The sequence below is a fragment of the Octopus sinensis genome, linkage group LG16, assembly GCF_006345805.1.
Source record: "Octopus sinensis linkage group LG16, ASM634580v1, whole genome shotgun sequence".
Lineage (NCBI taxonomy): Eukaryota > Metazoa > Mollusca > Cephalopoda > Octopoda > Octopodidae > Octopus > Octopus sinensis.
This window is the reverse complement of record NC_043012.1, coordinates 42,822,379-42,841,535: the sequence shown is the minus strand read 5'-3', so window position 1 is coordinate 42,841,535 and position 19,157 is coordinate 42,822,379. Positions and strand designations below refer to the sequence as shown.

At 40.7% G+C, this 19,157-nt stretch overlaps 1 protein-coding gene across 5 annotated transcripts in view; it reads right to left on the bottom strand.

Moving 5' to 3' along the window:
- The window catches only part of LOC115220510 (myb-related protein A), a 156,481-nt gene that overhangs the window by 117,955 nt on the left and 19,369 nt on the right, over window positions 1-19,157 (bottom strand). For all 5 annotated transcript variants that reach the window (XM_036510081.1, XM_036510082.1, XM_029790647.2 and 2 more), the window contains exon 3: window positions 4,767-4,919. In XM_036510081.1, the coding sequence (XP_036365974.1) occupies window positions 4,767-4,919 (153 nt within the window). The remainder of the gene's footprint in view (window positions 1-4,766; window positions 4,920-19,157) is intronic.

The following is a 19,157-nucleotide window of genomic DNA, read 5'->3' as shown; positions in this document are numbered from 1 at the left end:
ACCATTTGTATGCTAACTATGCCTGGTCGTACATGTGCTGCACTTCTGACCTAACAGAAACATTTAAGTGTGTGACTGAACACATTCTCTTAGGCATGTCCCTCCACATTCTACACACAATAAAAATTCAACGCTCCAAGTCCTTTAAGGATTCAAGCAAAAACACAAGGCCTTCAATCATCATCATCATTTAACGTCCACTTTCCATACTAGCCATGGGTTGGACGGTTTGACTGAGGACTGGCAAGCCAGGAGGTTACACCAAGCTCCAATCTGCTCTGGCAAGGTTTCTATGGCCGGATGCCCTTCCTAACACCAACCACTCTGAGAGTGTAGTGGGAGCATTTTATGTGCCAGCAGCATGGGGGCCAGTTAGGCAGACTGGCATCAACCATGCTCGAATGGTGCTTTTTACGTGCCACCGGCACAGGAGCCAGTCATGCAGCACTGGCATTGACCATGCTTGAATGGTGCTTTTTATGTACCACCAGCACTGGCATCAGCCTCACTCGAATGGTGCTTTTTACATGTTACTGGCACAGGTGCCAGTCAGGCAACACGCATCAACCACGACAATGATTTCACTTGACTCAACAGGTCTTCTCAAGCACAGCATATTGCCCAATGATTGAAGAGTACTTTTAAACGGACCAGTTATGCTACATTGGCGTCAGCCATGGATATGATCTCACTAGGCTTGCCAAGTCTTCACAAGCACAGCATACCTCCAAAGGTCTCAGTCACTTGTCATTGCTTCTGTGAGGCCCAATGTTCGAAGGTTGTGCTTCACCACCTCATCCCAGGTCTTCCTGAGTCTACCTCTTCCACAGGTTCCCTCCACTGTTAGGGTGTGACACTTCACACAGCTGTCCTCATCCATACGCATCACATGACCATACCAGCCCAGTTGTCTCTCTTACACACAACTGATGCTTCTTATGTATAACTTTTCTCTTAAGGTGCTTACGCTCTGTCGTGTACGTGCGTAGACATTACATATCCAGCAGAGCATACTAGCTTTATTTCTTTCAAGCCTACGCAAATCCTCGGCAGTCACAGCCCATGTTTTACTGCCATGTAGCATAGCTGTTCACACACATGCATCATACAGCCTACCTTTCACTCTGAGTGAGAGACCTTTTGTCACCAGTAGAGGTAGGAGCTCTCTGAACTTTGCCCGGGCTATTCTTATTCTAGCAGCTACACTCTCACAGCATTCACCCCTGCTACTAACTTAGTCACCTAGGTATCGGAAGCTATCAGCTACTTCTAGTTTTTCCACCTGGCATGTGATGGAATCTGTTTTCTATACATCTTCCCCACACACAAACTATCTTCCCAGTTAACCTTCCTTTGATATTGATGCACCTCTTATGTGTCCATAGCTTACACCAAGTACATCTTGTGGAGTTTCTCCCTACACCTTTTCTACAGATCAAGCAGGGCCATCTACATGAAGGGATTTGTGATTTGTCTGCCTTCCTACTTACTAAGACTTTGGTTTTTTGCTAGATTGACTCTAAGGCCCTTCGATTCCAGACCTTGCTTCTACACCTCTGGTTAAAAAGCCAACCACTTTCACAAATCAGACAACGTCACAAATCTTGCAAGACCAGCATATGAACTACAAAAAAAAATGCATCCCCATACTACTTAAACCTCAAGCTCTTCCACTGCTGATCCTTATGATCTCCTACCAAAAAGGATTTCCAACTTTGTCGAAACATGCTTTCCTCAGCATCTCAGCTACAAGGTTCTGTGAGCAGTATTCCCATAGAGAAAGCCTCCACCTTTGCTCCCACTTTACCTACAACTATGCTGAACTGATTTGATAAATCTACACATAAATTCCCTTTCACTCCACTAGGTTTACCACCTTACATACATACAAGTTAAATGTGACAATTACCTTTGGTTTCACTAAACAAGCAAAGCCATTAGCCTTGACAATATCCATTCCATTATTTTCAAACACTGCACCCCAGAGCTGGCCCTACATTCACCAATCTCTCCCCACCTACCTATCAGTAGCCCACTGGTATTACTTCCATAAAACTAGATCTACTGGAAACCTACATCCCTATTTCACTTACCAGTAAGCTCTTGCTCCAGAGAAGTTTGGCAAAACCAGTGTTATTGGCCTCAATCTCAGAAAAGTTTTCAAGTATCTGACATGTGCATCATACCAAAACTGCTTACCTACAGGCTCCATCCTTCTTTCATTATTCTGCACTATCACAACCTATGCTGATAGACCACATTTTGTCCCCCTCTTTTATCATCTCAGGTGTGTCCCAGAGTTCAGTTTTGTCACCCATACTCTTCCTCCTGTATATTGATAACTTACTTGCTGCCCTAGCCAACAATGCCTGCTCATATGCACTCTTCCCCAACTATGCACCATCCATAGGCAACTTAGACATCTCACACATAATCTTCACTGACTACATGAACATCCTCAAAAACATCCTGTAATGAGATAGTGCCAACCTTGTCTTTCAACAGTAAACAAAAAAAACCATGCCACAAGCAAACACTACTCATATCAGAAAAAATCACAGCATTTCACTCCCTTAAACATAGAGTCCTTGCAATTCTTTAACATAGCTAGGATTCCATTTCAAAACTGGTTCTTTTGTTCGTATCCAGAAAAGTAGTTCAGTCCCCAAAATTACTGGGTAATGTTTCCACATCTGGGACAATGTTGATGCAACGCATTGACATCCGAAGCTGCATCTACAGAAAGACCAATAATCTGATTGACTTAAAGTCACACAGACACACTCCAACCTCTAGCTTAAAGAAATGCTGTCTCCTCTCTCTCTCTTTCTTTTCTGTTACTACTTTAATGACCTCTTTTCCTTGGTCTTAAGCACTTTTTACTTAGGCATTCCCAGCCTGTTTGTCTCTTTTCTCCTTATCACCTATACTGTATCCAACACCCTATGATCCACAGTAATTATTACATCCACTCTCTTATCCTATAATGTTGACTTTCTGGGACTCTCTCTCTCTCTCTCTCTCTCTCTCTCTCTCTCTCTCTCTCTCTCTCTCTCTCTCTCTCTCTCTCTTTCTCTCTCTCTGCTTTCCTCAGAGTAACCTACCTTACAAAAATAGAACATTGACAGCATTGAACTTACCAACCTCTGAGGGACTTATGAAGATCATGGGCAATGTTCTTTCCTCCAGACCTAGCAACATGCACATGTGCCCATACACACACACACACACACACACACACACACAACTGAAGATTTATAATTCTTGGAAATGAAATGCCTCTACCCTAACAGGACCTCAAACATTAAAATGGAAGCAGTGAACAGTTCACAAATTATTATCAGAAAATAATTTGGTGCTTGAACTTATAAACAAAGACCTTGATATCTTGATGAGATTCATTAATCCAGTGTGTCTTTGGCTAATAAGACACAATGATGTTGAAATATTGAATGTACTCTTACACTAATGAATTGTGTTATGATAGATTCATCTGAAAGAAGACGTTCTCCAATGATGAAACACAACAGTGATTAGCTAGAAAAAAGTTCATATAACAAAAATGCATATAACATTTAGGAGGGGAAAAATGCAAAAATGATCGTTTCTTGTCACAGATATTACAGGACTGTGTTTACATGATATAATTGCATTAATTAATACAGATGACATAATTAAACTAATTGCAAATTAGCAGTGTCGCTGATAATTTTTTCCCCTACCTCAATGATGTCGGTGACATATATTAGATGTTCCCATACATGTAGAATTATATTCATAAAAAAGTATAGAACTATATTACCACCCTCAAATTTGAGAAACAAACATAACTTTTTTTCATTTAAAACTTCATTGCATGAGATTGATACCATGAAATTCATCATATTGAGCCTTTATCATTTAAACTTTAATTAAAATATAGTTTGCTTTTAAAATAAAAAAGTTAATTATACTTAAATCCAATTCATTCCTTACTTATAGTTTTTTCACAACTACTTTGATATAAATTTTTGTTGCATGGGACCAAAACTATGAAATTCCTCATGCCTTCTTCTATCATTGAAGCTAAGATAAATATATTTAAACTTGATTAAAGGTATTACTTACTCTCCTATAACATTGCTACAAATTTTGATTTAAACTTTTTTTTCTACACAACTAAATCTCAATTTTTTAATGCCAAAATGTAGCCAGAGGCCAGTCCTCTACAAAAATGTTAACAGTTTTCTATTTGGTTAAGAACTGAATTAGTGACTGAATTAGCCCTGAAAGATGCCACACGTAAATAAATTGCGGCCCTAAGAATATTATTCAACTACTACCGTAATTAAAGGATAGGAATGGAAATACACAATATATACACATACCTATATGAAAATGAACATACATGTATAGATATAAACATATATATGTACATACAGGTACATGAACATGCATCTAATATAAGGTGGAAGAAAACAGGTTTGTAAGTCATAGTTCATAAGTTCAAGTATCAAATTATGTTCAAATCTACCAGAATGTATTAAGAATGACTATACAACTCACTGTTTTGATTCAAGTTGGTTCACCATGAATAAGACAGTTTGCAAAAATATTAACTTACTAAAAATAAATAGAAAATCCAATGCAAGAAGCAACTATCATTTGAAATTAATTACATGTTTCATTTACTAAAATATAAAACAAGCAAGTGACTGAAAAAATATGTAAGATTTTACAAAATAAACACAATAATGTACAATTTTATTATTCAAGTAAAATAGAACCTCTTTTGTCCATGGACCCTTTACTAGTTCAGGGTTCAACACTTTCAACCAGCGATGTTGACACTGTACACACGTACGGTCAGGTAAGTAGCCAGCAATTAATTTCCAATCATTAAGTCCATGTTGTCCAACAACCTCTCTCAGGAGATTATCCTAAACAAGCAAAAAAAAAAAAAAGAAGTTCATATAACAAAAATACATATAGCATTTAGTAGGAAAAAAGTGCATAAATGAATTTCATCAGAAGCTATTTAAGAAACGATGACTTGCATTTTTATTGCATACTATTCGTATTGTTGCCTGTGCAATAAATGATACAAAAATATTTAGTAACAATCTATACAATATTTCATGCACATATCATTCATTAGTATTTAATTCTACTGAAATTGGAAAATCAATATATAATTGCATATTCTTTATTATGCATATTTTATCATAATTACATTATATACAATTTTATGTACACAAAATGATATAGAGAATATACACATTTTTATTTACATGATTAGTTTCAATTCCATTGAAAATTAAAAAGAAAATAACATCCACAGCTATTTTAAGTTATTTCATTTCTAGTCACAATAATATATCATGATTTTAAAATTCCCCTCTGCTAAACACTTCATATTCCTCTCTTTTTCTCTCTACCTCTTATTTCAACAAGTTTTTTAACCTTGTAATTCCCTTCTTCATATCCTTAAGATTTCTCTCTTCCTCTTCCCCTCTCACTTCCACTAACCCAAGAGTGTATTCCATTGGCTGACTATCTGTTATCTCACTAACAGCCCTCCCTCTCTCTGACTTTCATTCCATCTCTCACACATTCTACCTCCCACTGTCTCTGAGGTGTGAACAAATGAATAAGCAGAATTATAATAAATATTTTTCTTGTCAGTCACAATAATATATGGTGTTTAAAATTTCCCTCTGCTAAACACTCTCTTTTTCTCTCTACCTCCACGAAGGTAAGCTGAAATGTTCATAGGCTAACTATGAAAGAGTTAAGTTAGAGCTGTGAAATCTTGCATGCATTAATTTCACATCTTCTTATTAATAAATGCATTCTTTCCAGGTAAACTGACATCTGACTCTTCAAAGAAGACTTCAAAAGTAAATAGTAGTGACTTCTTTTCAAAGTGGACATAATTTGGCATGGTGGTGTTATCAAGTAAAAAGAGTTTAGCCCCCAACAATATCTGTGCTGACATAGGAGCTACATTTTGCCTTTATCACCAGTGCAAAAGTGGAGTAGAATTTAGGAGGATAAGGGAGTGTTTTGAAGATTACCCAAGGTTTGGACATCCTGAAACAGTTTCAGTATGTCCAAACCTTGGGAAAGGACAAGGGAAAACATTGATCGCGTTCACCACATGGTGACAGATAACTGACTATAAATCAAATAGGTAATGCTGTTAGCATATCCCGTGAGAGTTGGGAATATTCTGCACAATGAACTTGGCAGGATGAAAGTTTCTGCTCAGTGGGTTTCATGTCTTCTGACACCTGATCACATCATGGGAAAATCTTACATTGTTTCAGGCATATCCAGCTGGTTTCCTTGAATGATCCCCAACCCAGGATAAGTGTGGGCTTCATCACTTTGAGGCAGAAATGAAAAGACAATTCATGCAGTGGAAACACCCCTCCTCACCTGCTGCAAGGAAGGCCATGGTTGTTTCATCCGTAGGGAAGGTGATGGCCTCTGTTTTCTGGGATGCAAAAGGCATTGTCTAATAACCATCTTCAAAAGTATCACACCAACAATGAAGAGAATTATGCCAACTTGCTGAAGCATTACAAAAGGCTATCAAGACCAAATGCCCAGGAAAACTGATGAAAGGGATCTTGTTTCATCAGTCAATGCTCCAACACACAAATCCTTGGTTTCAATGGTTGCTGTGTGTGACTGTGGCTTTAAACAGATTGATCACCTATTCTCCTAATTTGGGTTAGGGTTAGGGTGAAAAAACACTTGGTCAGGAACCAGTATCACAGTAATGATAATATCGTATCTGCTGTTGATGACTTTTTCAATCAACAGGATGAAAGCTTCTTCATCAATAGGATCCAGGCACTGCAACACTGATGGAAGAAGTGTATAAACCACAAGGGAAATTGTCGAAAAATAAACCTCATTTGGTCATTCCATGAGAGTATCTTGCTCAGCCTGTGATGAACTTTTCAGCCAACCCTCATAACTTCAACAAACTTCTTACCTATGTAATTCCCCTCTTCACATCATTATCATTTCTCTGTTTCTCTTTACCTCTCCCACTAACCATATAACAGCATAATGCATTGGCTAGCATACTATCTCTCACTCTTAATATAACTGCCCTCCACTCTCTCTTTATGTACATTTTTTTAACCTCACCAGCAGAACATCACTCTTCTGCTAAAATATTGTATTTCAAACTCTCTTACTCTATATCTCTCCCTTCAACTAACTTGCTAACCATGTAATAACTATTACTTTTCCCTTACCACATGTTAACACTTCTCTCTCCTTTTTGCCTTGTTCTTCACCACTCCCTTTAACTAGTCACGTAACAGCTTAATGCATTTGGCCTTACCATATTAACATATAGATTAGCACCCTGTAGAACATGAATCTGTACAACACTGTATCTACCAGTCTATCTGTCCTACACTGTCTGAAACTGCACAAATTGAATTACTCTTGTTTACATCAGTTTAAAAGGAGTTATGCAAGTCTCTAATCTAAAGGACAAAAATGTAATCCCTTTCTCTATCATTTATTCATGCATGGGTCAATGTTAACAACAAACATGTTGAATTTTTGTGATTTCCCCCCCCCCTCCTCCTAAGGTTTATTTTATCAAAACTTTCTTTTAAAAAATGGCCACTCATCATTCTTTGAGAGGTGGCTTATTTGATGATTTAATCAATGAATTAATTGGCAGATAAGACTTTGTAAATTATAACCAGAGCAATATGTAGACAGCCCAAAGAAGCCTTTAACCATGCTGTCAAGCATGGAGGTGGTGGCTTTGTGATGATTTGGGCAGCCATATCACAGAATTCTTTTGGTCCTTTAGTTTTTCTACATGGCAAAGTTAATGCCAAGGATTAATTGGATATTTTAGTTGATTATATCCATCAATTAGTACAAACATCATTCCCTGATGATAGGGTAATCTTTCAGGATGGTAATGTACCATTCACACAGCTAGGGTTATTCAAAATTCATACAAAGAACACAAAACAGATAGAGCGAAAGACGCAGGAGTTTATACACTCCTACGCTCTCATAAGATCTCACATTAGCACTCTTGATGCCACCTTTGATAATGAACAGAGCAAAGATGACAAGATCAGAGGCATGGATATATGTGAAAGATGTTCTCCCCACTTGGTAGACATTCAGGTAAACAAAGAAGACGGTACAAAGAGACCAGCAAGGAAAGAAAACCCAAGTGCCCCTACCACCATCAAAGTAAAAAGCCAAGGAGGTGAAAGAGCCCAGAAAGGAAGACCAAAAGGAGCAAAAAACAAAGCCAAACAAAGAAGCAAGTGTGACTGCCTATACATCAAAAAATGTTAAAAAGAGACAGCACATACGAATATGTAAATTCTACTTGAAAGGTCTACTGGAGAAGGAGGTGCAAGCTGCTGTTTTGCACACCAAAGACCCTGCCACACAAACATGAAACAGAGTGGAATCGACTCGCAAAAGGGAAAGGATTACATAGCACCTGCCTCAAAACAGAAATATGCAAATATAGCGCATGCTACAAACCAGTCCTATCAACATGTTGTTGAAAGGATAGCTGCTGAACAAGAATCTTTTTTTTGCATGGCACAAAAGATTGTACAGCAACTAACCTGGCTGCATCAATCTCACAGATGGGACTATCCCCAATACACAAGACCACTGCAGCAAATGGACCCAAGGTGGACACCACTGGCAACAACACACACATCATATCGGTGCTCTTACTGAACATCAAAAGACTGTTAACACTAAATAACAGGACAAAAATTCCTTCCCTGAGGGACATTGTTGCATGCAATCAAAGCATTATTCATAGCACTTATGTAAACACACCTGAAACCAGGTATATCAAATGCAGAAATACACATACTGTCCTGTTTTTGTTACCACTTTAACTCTCTGCAAATCCAAAATTTTATTTAAATTGCTTTGCGAGAACGACTGTTGTAACGAAGTCGCGTCTTGTCCCAACATTTGAAATGCAGAGTAGATAAAACAGGGGACAACTGATGAAGGAATCGTTCTTCATGTTGCCTCCTCGTTTCTCTACTTGTTTCTTTCATTGTTCGAAAAAAGTTAATTTTCCATGTCTTTGTTTTTTTATGTTCTCATTTTTCATTTTGTTCACGTCTTTTTTATGTGCTGTACCCATATATGCACAGGCATATATATATAAGCATTATTAAATCTCAGAACGAGATGTAAACAGTAATCGCTTGACAATGTAAAGTACAATAGCCATCTCAATATGGCTAACCACAAAAGGGGGTGTTAGTGTAGCTTTAGCTGGCTTTAGGTACACTATCTGTGCCCTTATGGTATTTGCAAAGGGAGGCCATCCCTTTCTCGTAAGCCTAAGTGATACGCACCGGACCGCGGTTTCGAGGTTATTGCCTCTTATCAACGGGCGGTAATCACCAGATCACGATTAATTCTTTATTATGATTATAAAATCAGTACATAGAAGAACAATACAGGACATACATACAAAAAACAGTTAAGTGGTTCGTTTAAAAATTTCCAAAATATATGGATTATTCATTATACAAAAAACTGTATTTAAATTGTCCTTTGCATTGACTAATATAACATTACATTAGATTGAAATCTTACTGATATATTTTAAACCCCGGCAACCTATAAGGCCCAGCAGCTTTCCTTTCTTCTTCTCCATCCATAGTTAAACTGGGTTTCTGACACCCACCTTTTTCGCCACTTCCTTCCATCTTTTTTCATACATACCTCGTGGTAAGGTCTTCTTTTCCAGCCCCATTTTGCTCTTCAGATGATATCTGAAGTAAGTGAGCAAGCCGGGGCCTGAGACAAAGGATCCTATTGCGACTCCTTCCATTCTTGTACGCCACATGCATTCTTTTACTACTGCAACCGTGCAGTGAAAACATGCCTCACCTTCCTTCGAGAGTCCAGTTGGCGGTATCATCTTAATCATAGACTCAGCCGACAGCTGTACTCGTCCCAGATGCGATAACACGTGTTCTGCGTAACTTATCAAGTCTGACAACTGCCGACAGTGTACAAAAGCGTGCTGGATGGTTTCATCGTCCAACCCGCATCTTGGACATGTCGGTGGCACTGAAATTCCGTGCCGCGATAACTTCTCGCGAACAGGTAAAGCATTCCTATAACACTGCCAGGCTAGGGATCTTTGGAAATTATCCAAATACCCCGTCCTGAAAGTATTTTTAAACAGGTTGGTAAGCTGGTCCTCGTCGAACCCCAGAGCTCCTCCTAGGACGTCGTCGTTCTTTGCCTCTACCAGCCTGCTATAAAATACCGAGGTGGTATTTCCGCAGCCAGCCTTGCCCGCCTTGTGGATCAGCGTGAGTGCCTGTCGGCACTCCTTTTGCCATAAAGTCAGATTCCGTCTTTTGATGCAACCGGGTTTAAAATTCACTAAGGAAGCCGGTCTTGGGAAAAATTCCCCTGCCAGCAGACTCCACACCTTATCACCCTCCAGGTGGTGCCAGAGATGCTTCAGCCTCAACCATGTCTGCGCATCATCAACCAAGGCATTCCTAACCCACCCTTTAACAGTTCCTGGCAGCAAACGGAGCGCCTCACAAGTGGCTTTCCTCCCTTCCACAAAAAGCAGAAAAGGATTCGCTCCAACTTGCTAAGCCATGAATCGGGGCAAGGGACAACGGTCAGGCGGTAAGTGATTACAGATGCAATATACATCTGTACCACCTCCGCCCTTCCTTTCAAGGACAGAAACCTTCCGGACCAGGTCCGTACTATGGCCTCCACCTTGCCCGTCACCTCACTCCAATTCCTCTCCGTTTGGGAGTCTGGCCAAACCAAACTCCTAGCAACTTAACAGGACCATCTGTCCAGTGTCCCACGGCACTGGACGATATCGACTTGCTCCTCCAGGTGCCGAGGCGTAAGCCAATCGACTTGTCCTTGTTAACTTTTGCTCCTGCCACCGCCTCGTATCCTCTGATAGCATCTTCTACTACACAAGGTAGCTGAGCCTCATTGGACACGATGAGGGTGACGTCATCCGCATAAGCAGAAACCGTCCTCCCGCCTCCGATCTCATCCGGGTTACTTCCCAGCCTCTCCAACTTTCGCAGCAATGGCTCGAGAGCCAACACGTACAAAAGTGGTGACAAGGGGCACCCTTGACGAACTGAACATTCGATCGAAAACGGTTCCATTAGGTAACCGTTTATCTGGACGGTGGACTTGATGCCACTATACATAGCGGAGATACACCCGCGAAATTCAGGGCCCAGTCCAGCCGCTTCGAGGACCATCGCCAGGTACTTATGGTCTACCCTATCGAACGCTTTACTTTGGTCTAAATGGACCATTACCCCGCCCTTGCCGGTTAATTTACCCACCCTATCTAAGGTGTAGCGTATAAGGTGAAGATTGTCCTGGATCGACCTGCCTGGAATTGCACATGTCTGTGCTTTCCCTACAAGTTTCTCCACGACAGTCATCAACCTTTTTGCCAACACCTTGGCCAAAATCTTTAACTCTACAATAAGTAGAGTTATGGGCCTGTAATTACTAATGTTATCCCCCTTGCTCGGGTCTTTCTGGATTAGCGTCACCACTGGGAATTCTCCCGTTCTGCTGCCAGTTCGCGTAGACGCCTGCCAGTATTCCCCCGAACAAGTCCGGCATACTTTGATAAAACTCGTAGGGCAGACCATCCAACCCCGGCACATCTGGCCAGTACCCCCTCTATCTCCGCGGGAGTGATCACTCCTTCACAGCACTCCACCTCACGCCCCGAGAACCGCGGTCCGCCGGCTGGGAAGTCCTTTAACCCTTTCGTTACTATATTTCTGACCAAAATACACCCCTTATGTGTTTCAATTAATTTCTGACATAATCATATATTTAGTCTGGTTTCATTAAACAACTATAACTTTTTTATTTATCAATATATTAACGCGAATTTTGGAAGATAATTTAATGAAATGTTCTCAACCAATTCTATACTATAATTTTTGTCACAAAGTGACTCTAATTGCAGGTAGATACAGGTAAATTCAACAAAATATAAAATTATTAAAATTTTGTTCAAACATCGCTATAGAAAATGGGTTATTAGCTAATATTCAATTGGGTATACAACAAAATTTTACGATAGAATTTGTTATTCTGGGTAACTTTCTGATACCCATAATAATATTTACGGCAAAATAGTCTTAATTTCATTTAAGGTTATGGGAAACCACTAACTATCTTTTCCTTCGCTTTGTTTACGTTTAGCGTAACGGTTCGTTTCCGCCGTAATGATTTCAAATGGGCTCATTCGAAAAAGTAAAAAGAAATAGTCTAAGGCTTTACTCTTCTGGGAAAGTCTGTGGCTTGGTCCAGTTTCTTCAGAAAAATCACCGAAAGAAACAGTTTTTAAATTTTCACTCCATTCAGGTGCCAATTCATTTTCTTTATCGCTGTCGGAGCTCTCGAATTCACTATTTTCACTTTCGGAAAATGAAACATCAGATTCATTATCAAATACCACGTGCTTTTTTTTCAGTCATTGAGTTAGATTTATGAAGGTCTTCAGTAGAAAATCCTTCGAATTCTGACTCGCTGCTTGATATAATGAAATTCGTATCCATTTTTTGTCAGAATTACAAATTTTGAAAACACAATAGGAACAAATTTCGGAAAAAAATCTCCCAAAATTCACGGAATTAAAATTACACTTAGATTGTTGTACAAAACTGTAGTTGAACTCTTTACGAAGTATAATACGTGTTTTCACGAATGTACTAAAGAGATTTGCTCTGATATTCTCATTTAAATATGAATAGGTAAATACGGGCGAGTTTGGGCGGTTTGGTCACATTAACCAAAATTTTTTTCGGGCGGCTTTGGGCGATTTGGTATCGAATGGGTTAAGGCCCTGCCCGGCTCCAGCGAACCACCACCCCCAAACGCGCAGGCGAAATGCTGGTGAAGAAACTTTTGCATCTCCTCCTGTCCATAGATCTTGTGTCCCTGTTCGTCAGTTAAAGACTTGATTGAAGCTTTGTTGCCTCTCTGACTCTCCACTCGACAGGCCCATCCGGCAACGTTAATACCTTCTCGTTTCCCTGCGCGTAGCTTAGCTCTAACTCTGCAACCTTCGTGTTTGGAGTTAAGGTGACGGTACAATACCGTCCTTGCCGCCATCACTCCGGATGCAGAGCCAGATTCCATTGCCTCGTTTAGATTCTTAACTAAATCGTCCTCTATCCTAGACCTATCTAACCTTAGCTGATTGCTAAATCTAATGGACTCTGAACGAATGGCTCTTTTGAGGGAGTGCCACCATCTATTGTTAATGATGGTGCCACATAATGCCCTCTGTACTAACACCTTAATCCGGGTACGGAAGTCTTCACAATTCAAAATAGACTTGTTCAGCTTCCAGTACCCGGGTCCCTGTCTATGACACTTATCTAATTGCACCCTACAAGTCACAAATTTGTGATCCGTGTAAGGCACAATGTGAAACTGTGGACAACTAAACGTATCCTTATCTCTTTTCCTAACGAATATCTTATGTATATACGATCTGCGTGAGCCGTCGTTATTACTCCACGTCCACTGTGGAACGCTCGGCTCATCCAGTCGATAACGGTCTACTAGATTAAAGCTCTCTAGTAGACCCTTGAGACTAGGGTTCCCCTTCCTATTGGTTGAGCCAACACTGTCGACCCGCGCTTCGAGGACAGTGTTAAAGTCCCCTACTAAGACTACCGTTTTCGACGTCACTAAAAAGTGCTCCAGATTCCGAAAAAAACCCGACTGCCTACACTCATTCGGAGCGTAGACAGCTACCAACCTGAAGGACTGTTTACTTACATGGGTCACATCCAGAACGACCAGCCTGCCTTCTGGGTCCAGAAAGACAGTACTTACCTGCAAGTCCAAGCTCTTCCTGATAAGGACTGCCACGCCCCTTCCTCCTCCTCGGCTAGGAGAAATAAATTTCTCGAAACCATTTAGAAGAGGCGAGAACGCTTGGGCCCCGTTCATCTTGGACTCGGTTACAATAGCTACGTCCACTCCGTGTGTCGTGAGGTCGTTCAGGAGACAAATTTGTTTCCATTTCGACCCCATTCCACGCACATTCACACAACCCAGCTTTGCCATTGTCGGAGAGAGAGAAAAAAATAAACTTACGGTTGGGACAGGGAGCATGACAGTTTAAATCTGCATGCTTCCCCTTCTTCCTCCCTTGTGGTCGTAGCTGCAGGGCTCTGGGTAGGTGTGGTTGCCGGGGTTATTGTAAGTTTGCCCTCCAGTATTTCGTTGGTTACATCTCTAATGAGGTTATTTTTAAAATGTTCTTGGAGTGTTTTTTCCTTCCACTCGTCTTCCTTTATTTTTGCAAAACGAGTGGTCGACTTAGTGTCTGCAGACTTACTGAATAATTTCAGTTTTGAAAATTTTAAATACTTAAACACTCTATCGTTCTTCTCATCGAATGCTACAATCTTTTCATTTTTTTAAATCAATTTTTTCCAATCTTGTTTTATGGGGAGGGACAGTGCCGTGGGGGTAGGGCTGGGGAATTTGTTTTGTATGTATCTCTGCGGTGTTTGCTGATTTTTTCTTTGGGGAGGGGAGTCCAGGGTATTCTCTTTTTTTCTTTTGTGTGTCACATGTGTAAATTCCATTTTTGTTCATTTTTATCTTCCGTTTCGATTCCCTTCCTTGTCGTAGTCTTGGGGTCTTTTTCCGCCTTTTCTTTTTCTGTGTTTGAAGCACTTTGAGGAGGGGCTTCGCTGTTTTTCTTTTTTTTTATGCAGTTCGAGCGGATGTGACCCTTTTCACCACATTTGAAACACCTAGGTCTGCGCCCCTCCACTGACACTCTCATTGTAATTCCCTCCTCAATAAATACCCTATCGGGTAAGTTTTCTAGCACATTATTTTCTGCTTAAACGAGGAGTTCGAGTGCTTGTCCCTTCCAGTTTACCTCCTCTTTCCTTTTCATCTGCAGAATTGAAACTTTCTGCTCTACGTCGTGCAGAACCGCCGCTGCTACCCACATTATATCATATCCTCTTGTAATGTCTTCCACATATAGTTTCGCAGTTCTTTTTCCCATATAAGTAGGTAGTAACATGATGTCCTCACTTTTTAAGGTCATCGATGAAATCTCTCTTGCCACATCAGCCGAGTCGAAATGTACTTCAACGGTAGCGCTGCGGGCACCTCGACCGACGTAGCGAATTTTGCTCCACACCGGGGACAAGCACTTCTCTACTATTTCGTTCTTCACGTCCATTATTTTTTTCTCTTTGTTACTGTAAACCTTGTATACAACTGTCTTGGCCTTTATTTCCTGTAATATCGCTTGCGGCGGTACCAGTTTTATTTCGTTGCCTTCCTTTTTTACCAAATTCCGGTATTTGAACAACTGTTCTATTTTAAATTCTACTTCCGTTACGGTTCCGTTCACTGCAGCCGAAAAAGACTGTTTTTTAACCTCGATATCCTTCTGTTCACCTTTTCCCATCACGGGAAAGTTGCTCCTCGACACCAAGTCGAACTGCATTTCTCAAATTATGAGAACCAATTTTTCAATAAAAAAAAAAATTACCCCGAAGGTAATAACAATGTTTATACACAGAATTTTCAGCCCTGTAGGGCAAAAATTACTGTCACACAACGGATAACTGTTCAATTCACGAGCAAACACAAACAACGACGAACAAAAAACGAACTCACTCAACAAAATAGGCAGCTAACTTCTCAATACGCAGATGAAAGAGGGGTCCCTAGATGAGTCAAAACACCGGATCACGATGAAAGAAAAGGCCTGTTTGCAAATACATAGGAGTTTTTCTAGTGACTTCTGCCACTGATTTCAAAAAACTGTCTGTAAGCATTATTAAATCTCAGAACGAGATGTAAACAGTAATCGCTCGACAATGTAAAGTATAATAGCCATCTCAATATGGCTAACCACAAAGGGGGGTGTTACTGTAGCTTTTTAGCCCCAGAAGATCATCGTCTCCAGCTGGCTTTAGGCACACTATCTGTGCCCTTATGGTATTTGCAAAGGGAGGCCATCCCTTTCTCGTAAGCCTAAGTGATACGCACCAGACCATGGTTTCGAGGTTATTGCCTCTTATCAACGGGCGGTAATCACCAGATCACGATGAAAGAAAAGGCCTGTTTGCAAATATATAAGAGTTTTTCTAGTGACTTCTGCCACTAGTGACTTCTGCTGTTTTTTGGCCGTGTTATTCTTTGCTCCACTGTGAAAGATTGTCTTTATGCTGAAGATTGTGAAAATTTACCATTTTGGTCATCGAGACCACTTCTTTTCTGCTGTTACAGCAGAATTTTGCTGTCTTTTCCCCCTTGTTTCAAGGAGGAAACAGCTAAAAACATGAATTTGCCACCAATTTCTTCAGAGTCCAAGGAAATCTTTGAAATTTTGTTTCAAGGCATAGCGGTAAAGATATAGAAGCATCGCATGCACTCGCTACAAAGGCAGACGATAAAATGTTTAGTGAGGCTACACAACAAGAAAAATCTAGAGTTAATTTTGTGAATGCAGCAAGTCGCCCCTGTGAAAATATTGAAATAAGCAAGGAAGATTTTTTAAAATATCAAAGTTTACTACAAGGTGAAAATATGAAGCTGCTACCCCCCAGTGAATTAATCAACATGACGGAGAGAAAAACACTAAACATATAAGACTTACCACATCAAAAATAGAAAAATTGACTTCGTGACGAGGGAAGCCATAGAGAAATGCTTGAGGCCAATATGGCAACAAACAAGTTATATAGCAAGGGGTAGTTGCTTCGGCAGTGCGTTTCCCTATCGAAGAAAAAGCCAGAGAACATTCAACAATGACATTGAAGTCAACTTAGGAAGGAGAACTTCCAAAGTTAGGGTCAGTGATATACCACCCGAAATATATGTGGCCTGGCTGGTAGCTGCTATCCTCATGGGCAGAGAGGAAAAAATTACCATTCTACGGGCGAAGAGATACCACCACATGAACTGGGTTGGACAAGCCTTAGAGCTCTTCATTCAAGCAAACCCCATCGATTGAGAAGAAATGCCCTGTTCAATTATAATTGGGGAAGATACCAGCCTGATGGTGGTAGTCGAGGGGCGAAAGCTGAGGTGCTATAAATGTGGTGAGAAAGGCCACATAAGGTCGAACTGTAAGAAAAAAGAAACAATCAAAGGAAACACAACAGAAAAGGCAATGAAGACAATGACCACACCACTAGAAATAGCAATCATGTCACGCGCACAAACTACTGAGGTACAGTCGACAGCGGGAGAAAACAACAACAACACCAGGAGTGGGTCACCATGGAACCTTCAAAAAGAAGACGGAAACGACCCCCCCTCTTCGGATACACAGGACTATGCTGAGAGAGAGAGAGAGAAAGCACACCCACAAACACACACTTAGCCAAAAAAACACACACACTGGAAAAAGGACACACAAACACAGACACCTACAAACACCTACGCATCTACAAGCACACACACATACCCCTCCACAATCGCCTAATAAAAAAAAAGAGAAACAACTTCACAGCGATAAACAAAAATAACAAACTCTTGAGAGACCAAATTGTTTTAATGAAGTCGTCGAAAAAATATATCGCAACAGATTTAAATAAAACAATTCTTGCAAATGTCGAGTTTTATATTATCGACAACACAGACTATTTCAAACTAAAAAAATCTTTTGCGGAGGACATCAGCCTGTTACAGATGAACTTTTCGAGCCATCTGTACAGGCAATTCTCTAAAAAAATGACCTCGCAAACCTCAACACTTGCAGACAGAAATGAGGAGGGTGAAACTACACCCTCTCTCCCATTAAAACAGTAATTTTTAAACATATGATTTATCTTTCACATTCTCATTTAAAGTCGGTTGTTTAAATGTACGCAGTCTGGGGTCGGATTGGAAGCAAGGTTGCCTCCTTGACGACCTTGGGTTGCATCGTTTGGACGTAGTTGTAATTACCGAATCCAAACTGAGTGGGCTGCAGGCTTTTTCGCCCCTTCTAAACGGCTACGAGAAATATGTTTCTCCCTGCCAACTGGGAGGGGGCGAGGAGTGGCAGTACTAGTCAGGAAAAACCTGGATTTAGTGATTAGAACTGTCTTTATAGATCCAGAAGGCAGGTTGGTTGTTTTGCATGTGACGCACAGCAGTGGTAAAGTGTTTAGGCTGGTCGCTGTCTATGCTCCCTGTGAAGGAAAAGCCAGACAGAATTTTCTTGGCATGTCGAACACGTTACTATTGCTCGGCGACTTCAACACAATTTGCAATGCCCGCATAAATTATGTTGGCTCGAGAAAGAATAGGAGGGGATACCCTTACCTCAACGATCTGCTAAGTCATTTTAAGTTGGCAGATCGATTCAGACTGGGCCACCCAGACATTCCAGCATGGACCTGGGCAAGAAATGACGGGTAGTCCAGATCTTACATAGATAGAATCATTACTAGAAAGAAAGATAAGAAAATACTTAGATGTCCACAACACCATATCGTCAGCTACATCAATCACAAATTACTGACCTGTATGCACGACCTAGATAGTATGTGAAGACGAGGTACCAGTTACTGGAAGCTAAACAAGTCGCTATTGGAAAAGAGCCATCAAATTTGAGTCAATTATATTTAGAAAAGAATTAGCTAGTAGAAAAGGAACTAGTTGAGGCAGTAGACGAGGAAATGAGGTCAGGCGGTGCATCGAAAGTGTTAGCGGCAAGGTTGGCACTCGACCAACATCTCAATGCTAAACACGAAGGGTGCATTGTCAGGGCTAAGATACGTGCAATGAGACAGGAAGGGATCAACGTGGCCGGATGGGCCCGGGTGGTAGAGAGCCAGTGTGGCAACAACTCAACCATTCGATCTTTGACGGACCCATATGGTCGATCAGTAAATGAACCCAAATATTCATGAGGAGTGGCAGACTGGAGCACAAGGAAAAGCTTGCAGACTTCCTGGCCGGTTTGCCATATCTGTCGGGGCGGGATGCAGAATTTTGTGAAGCGCCAATCACAGCCAAGGAAATCAAAGATGTGTTGGCAGACTGCAGTGGGAACAAATTGCCGGGACTCAATGGTCTGCCTTACAAACTCTATAGTAGCATGCCAGACTTGTTTGGGCACC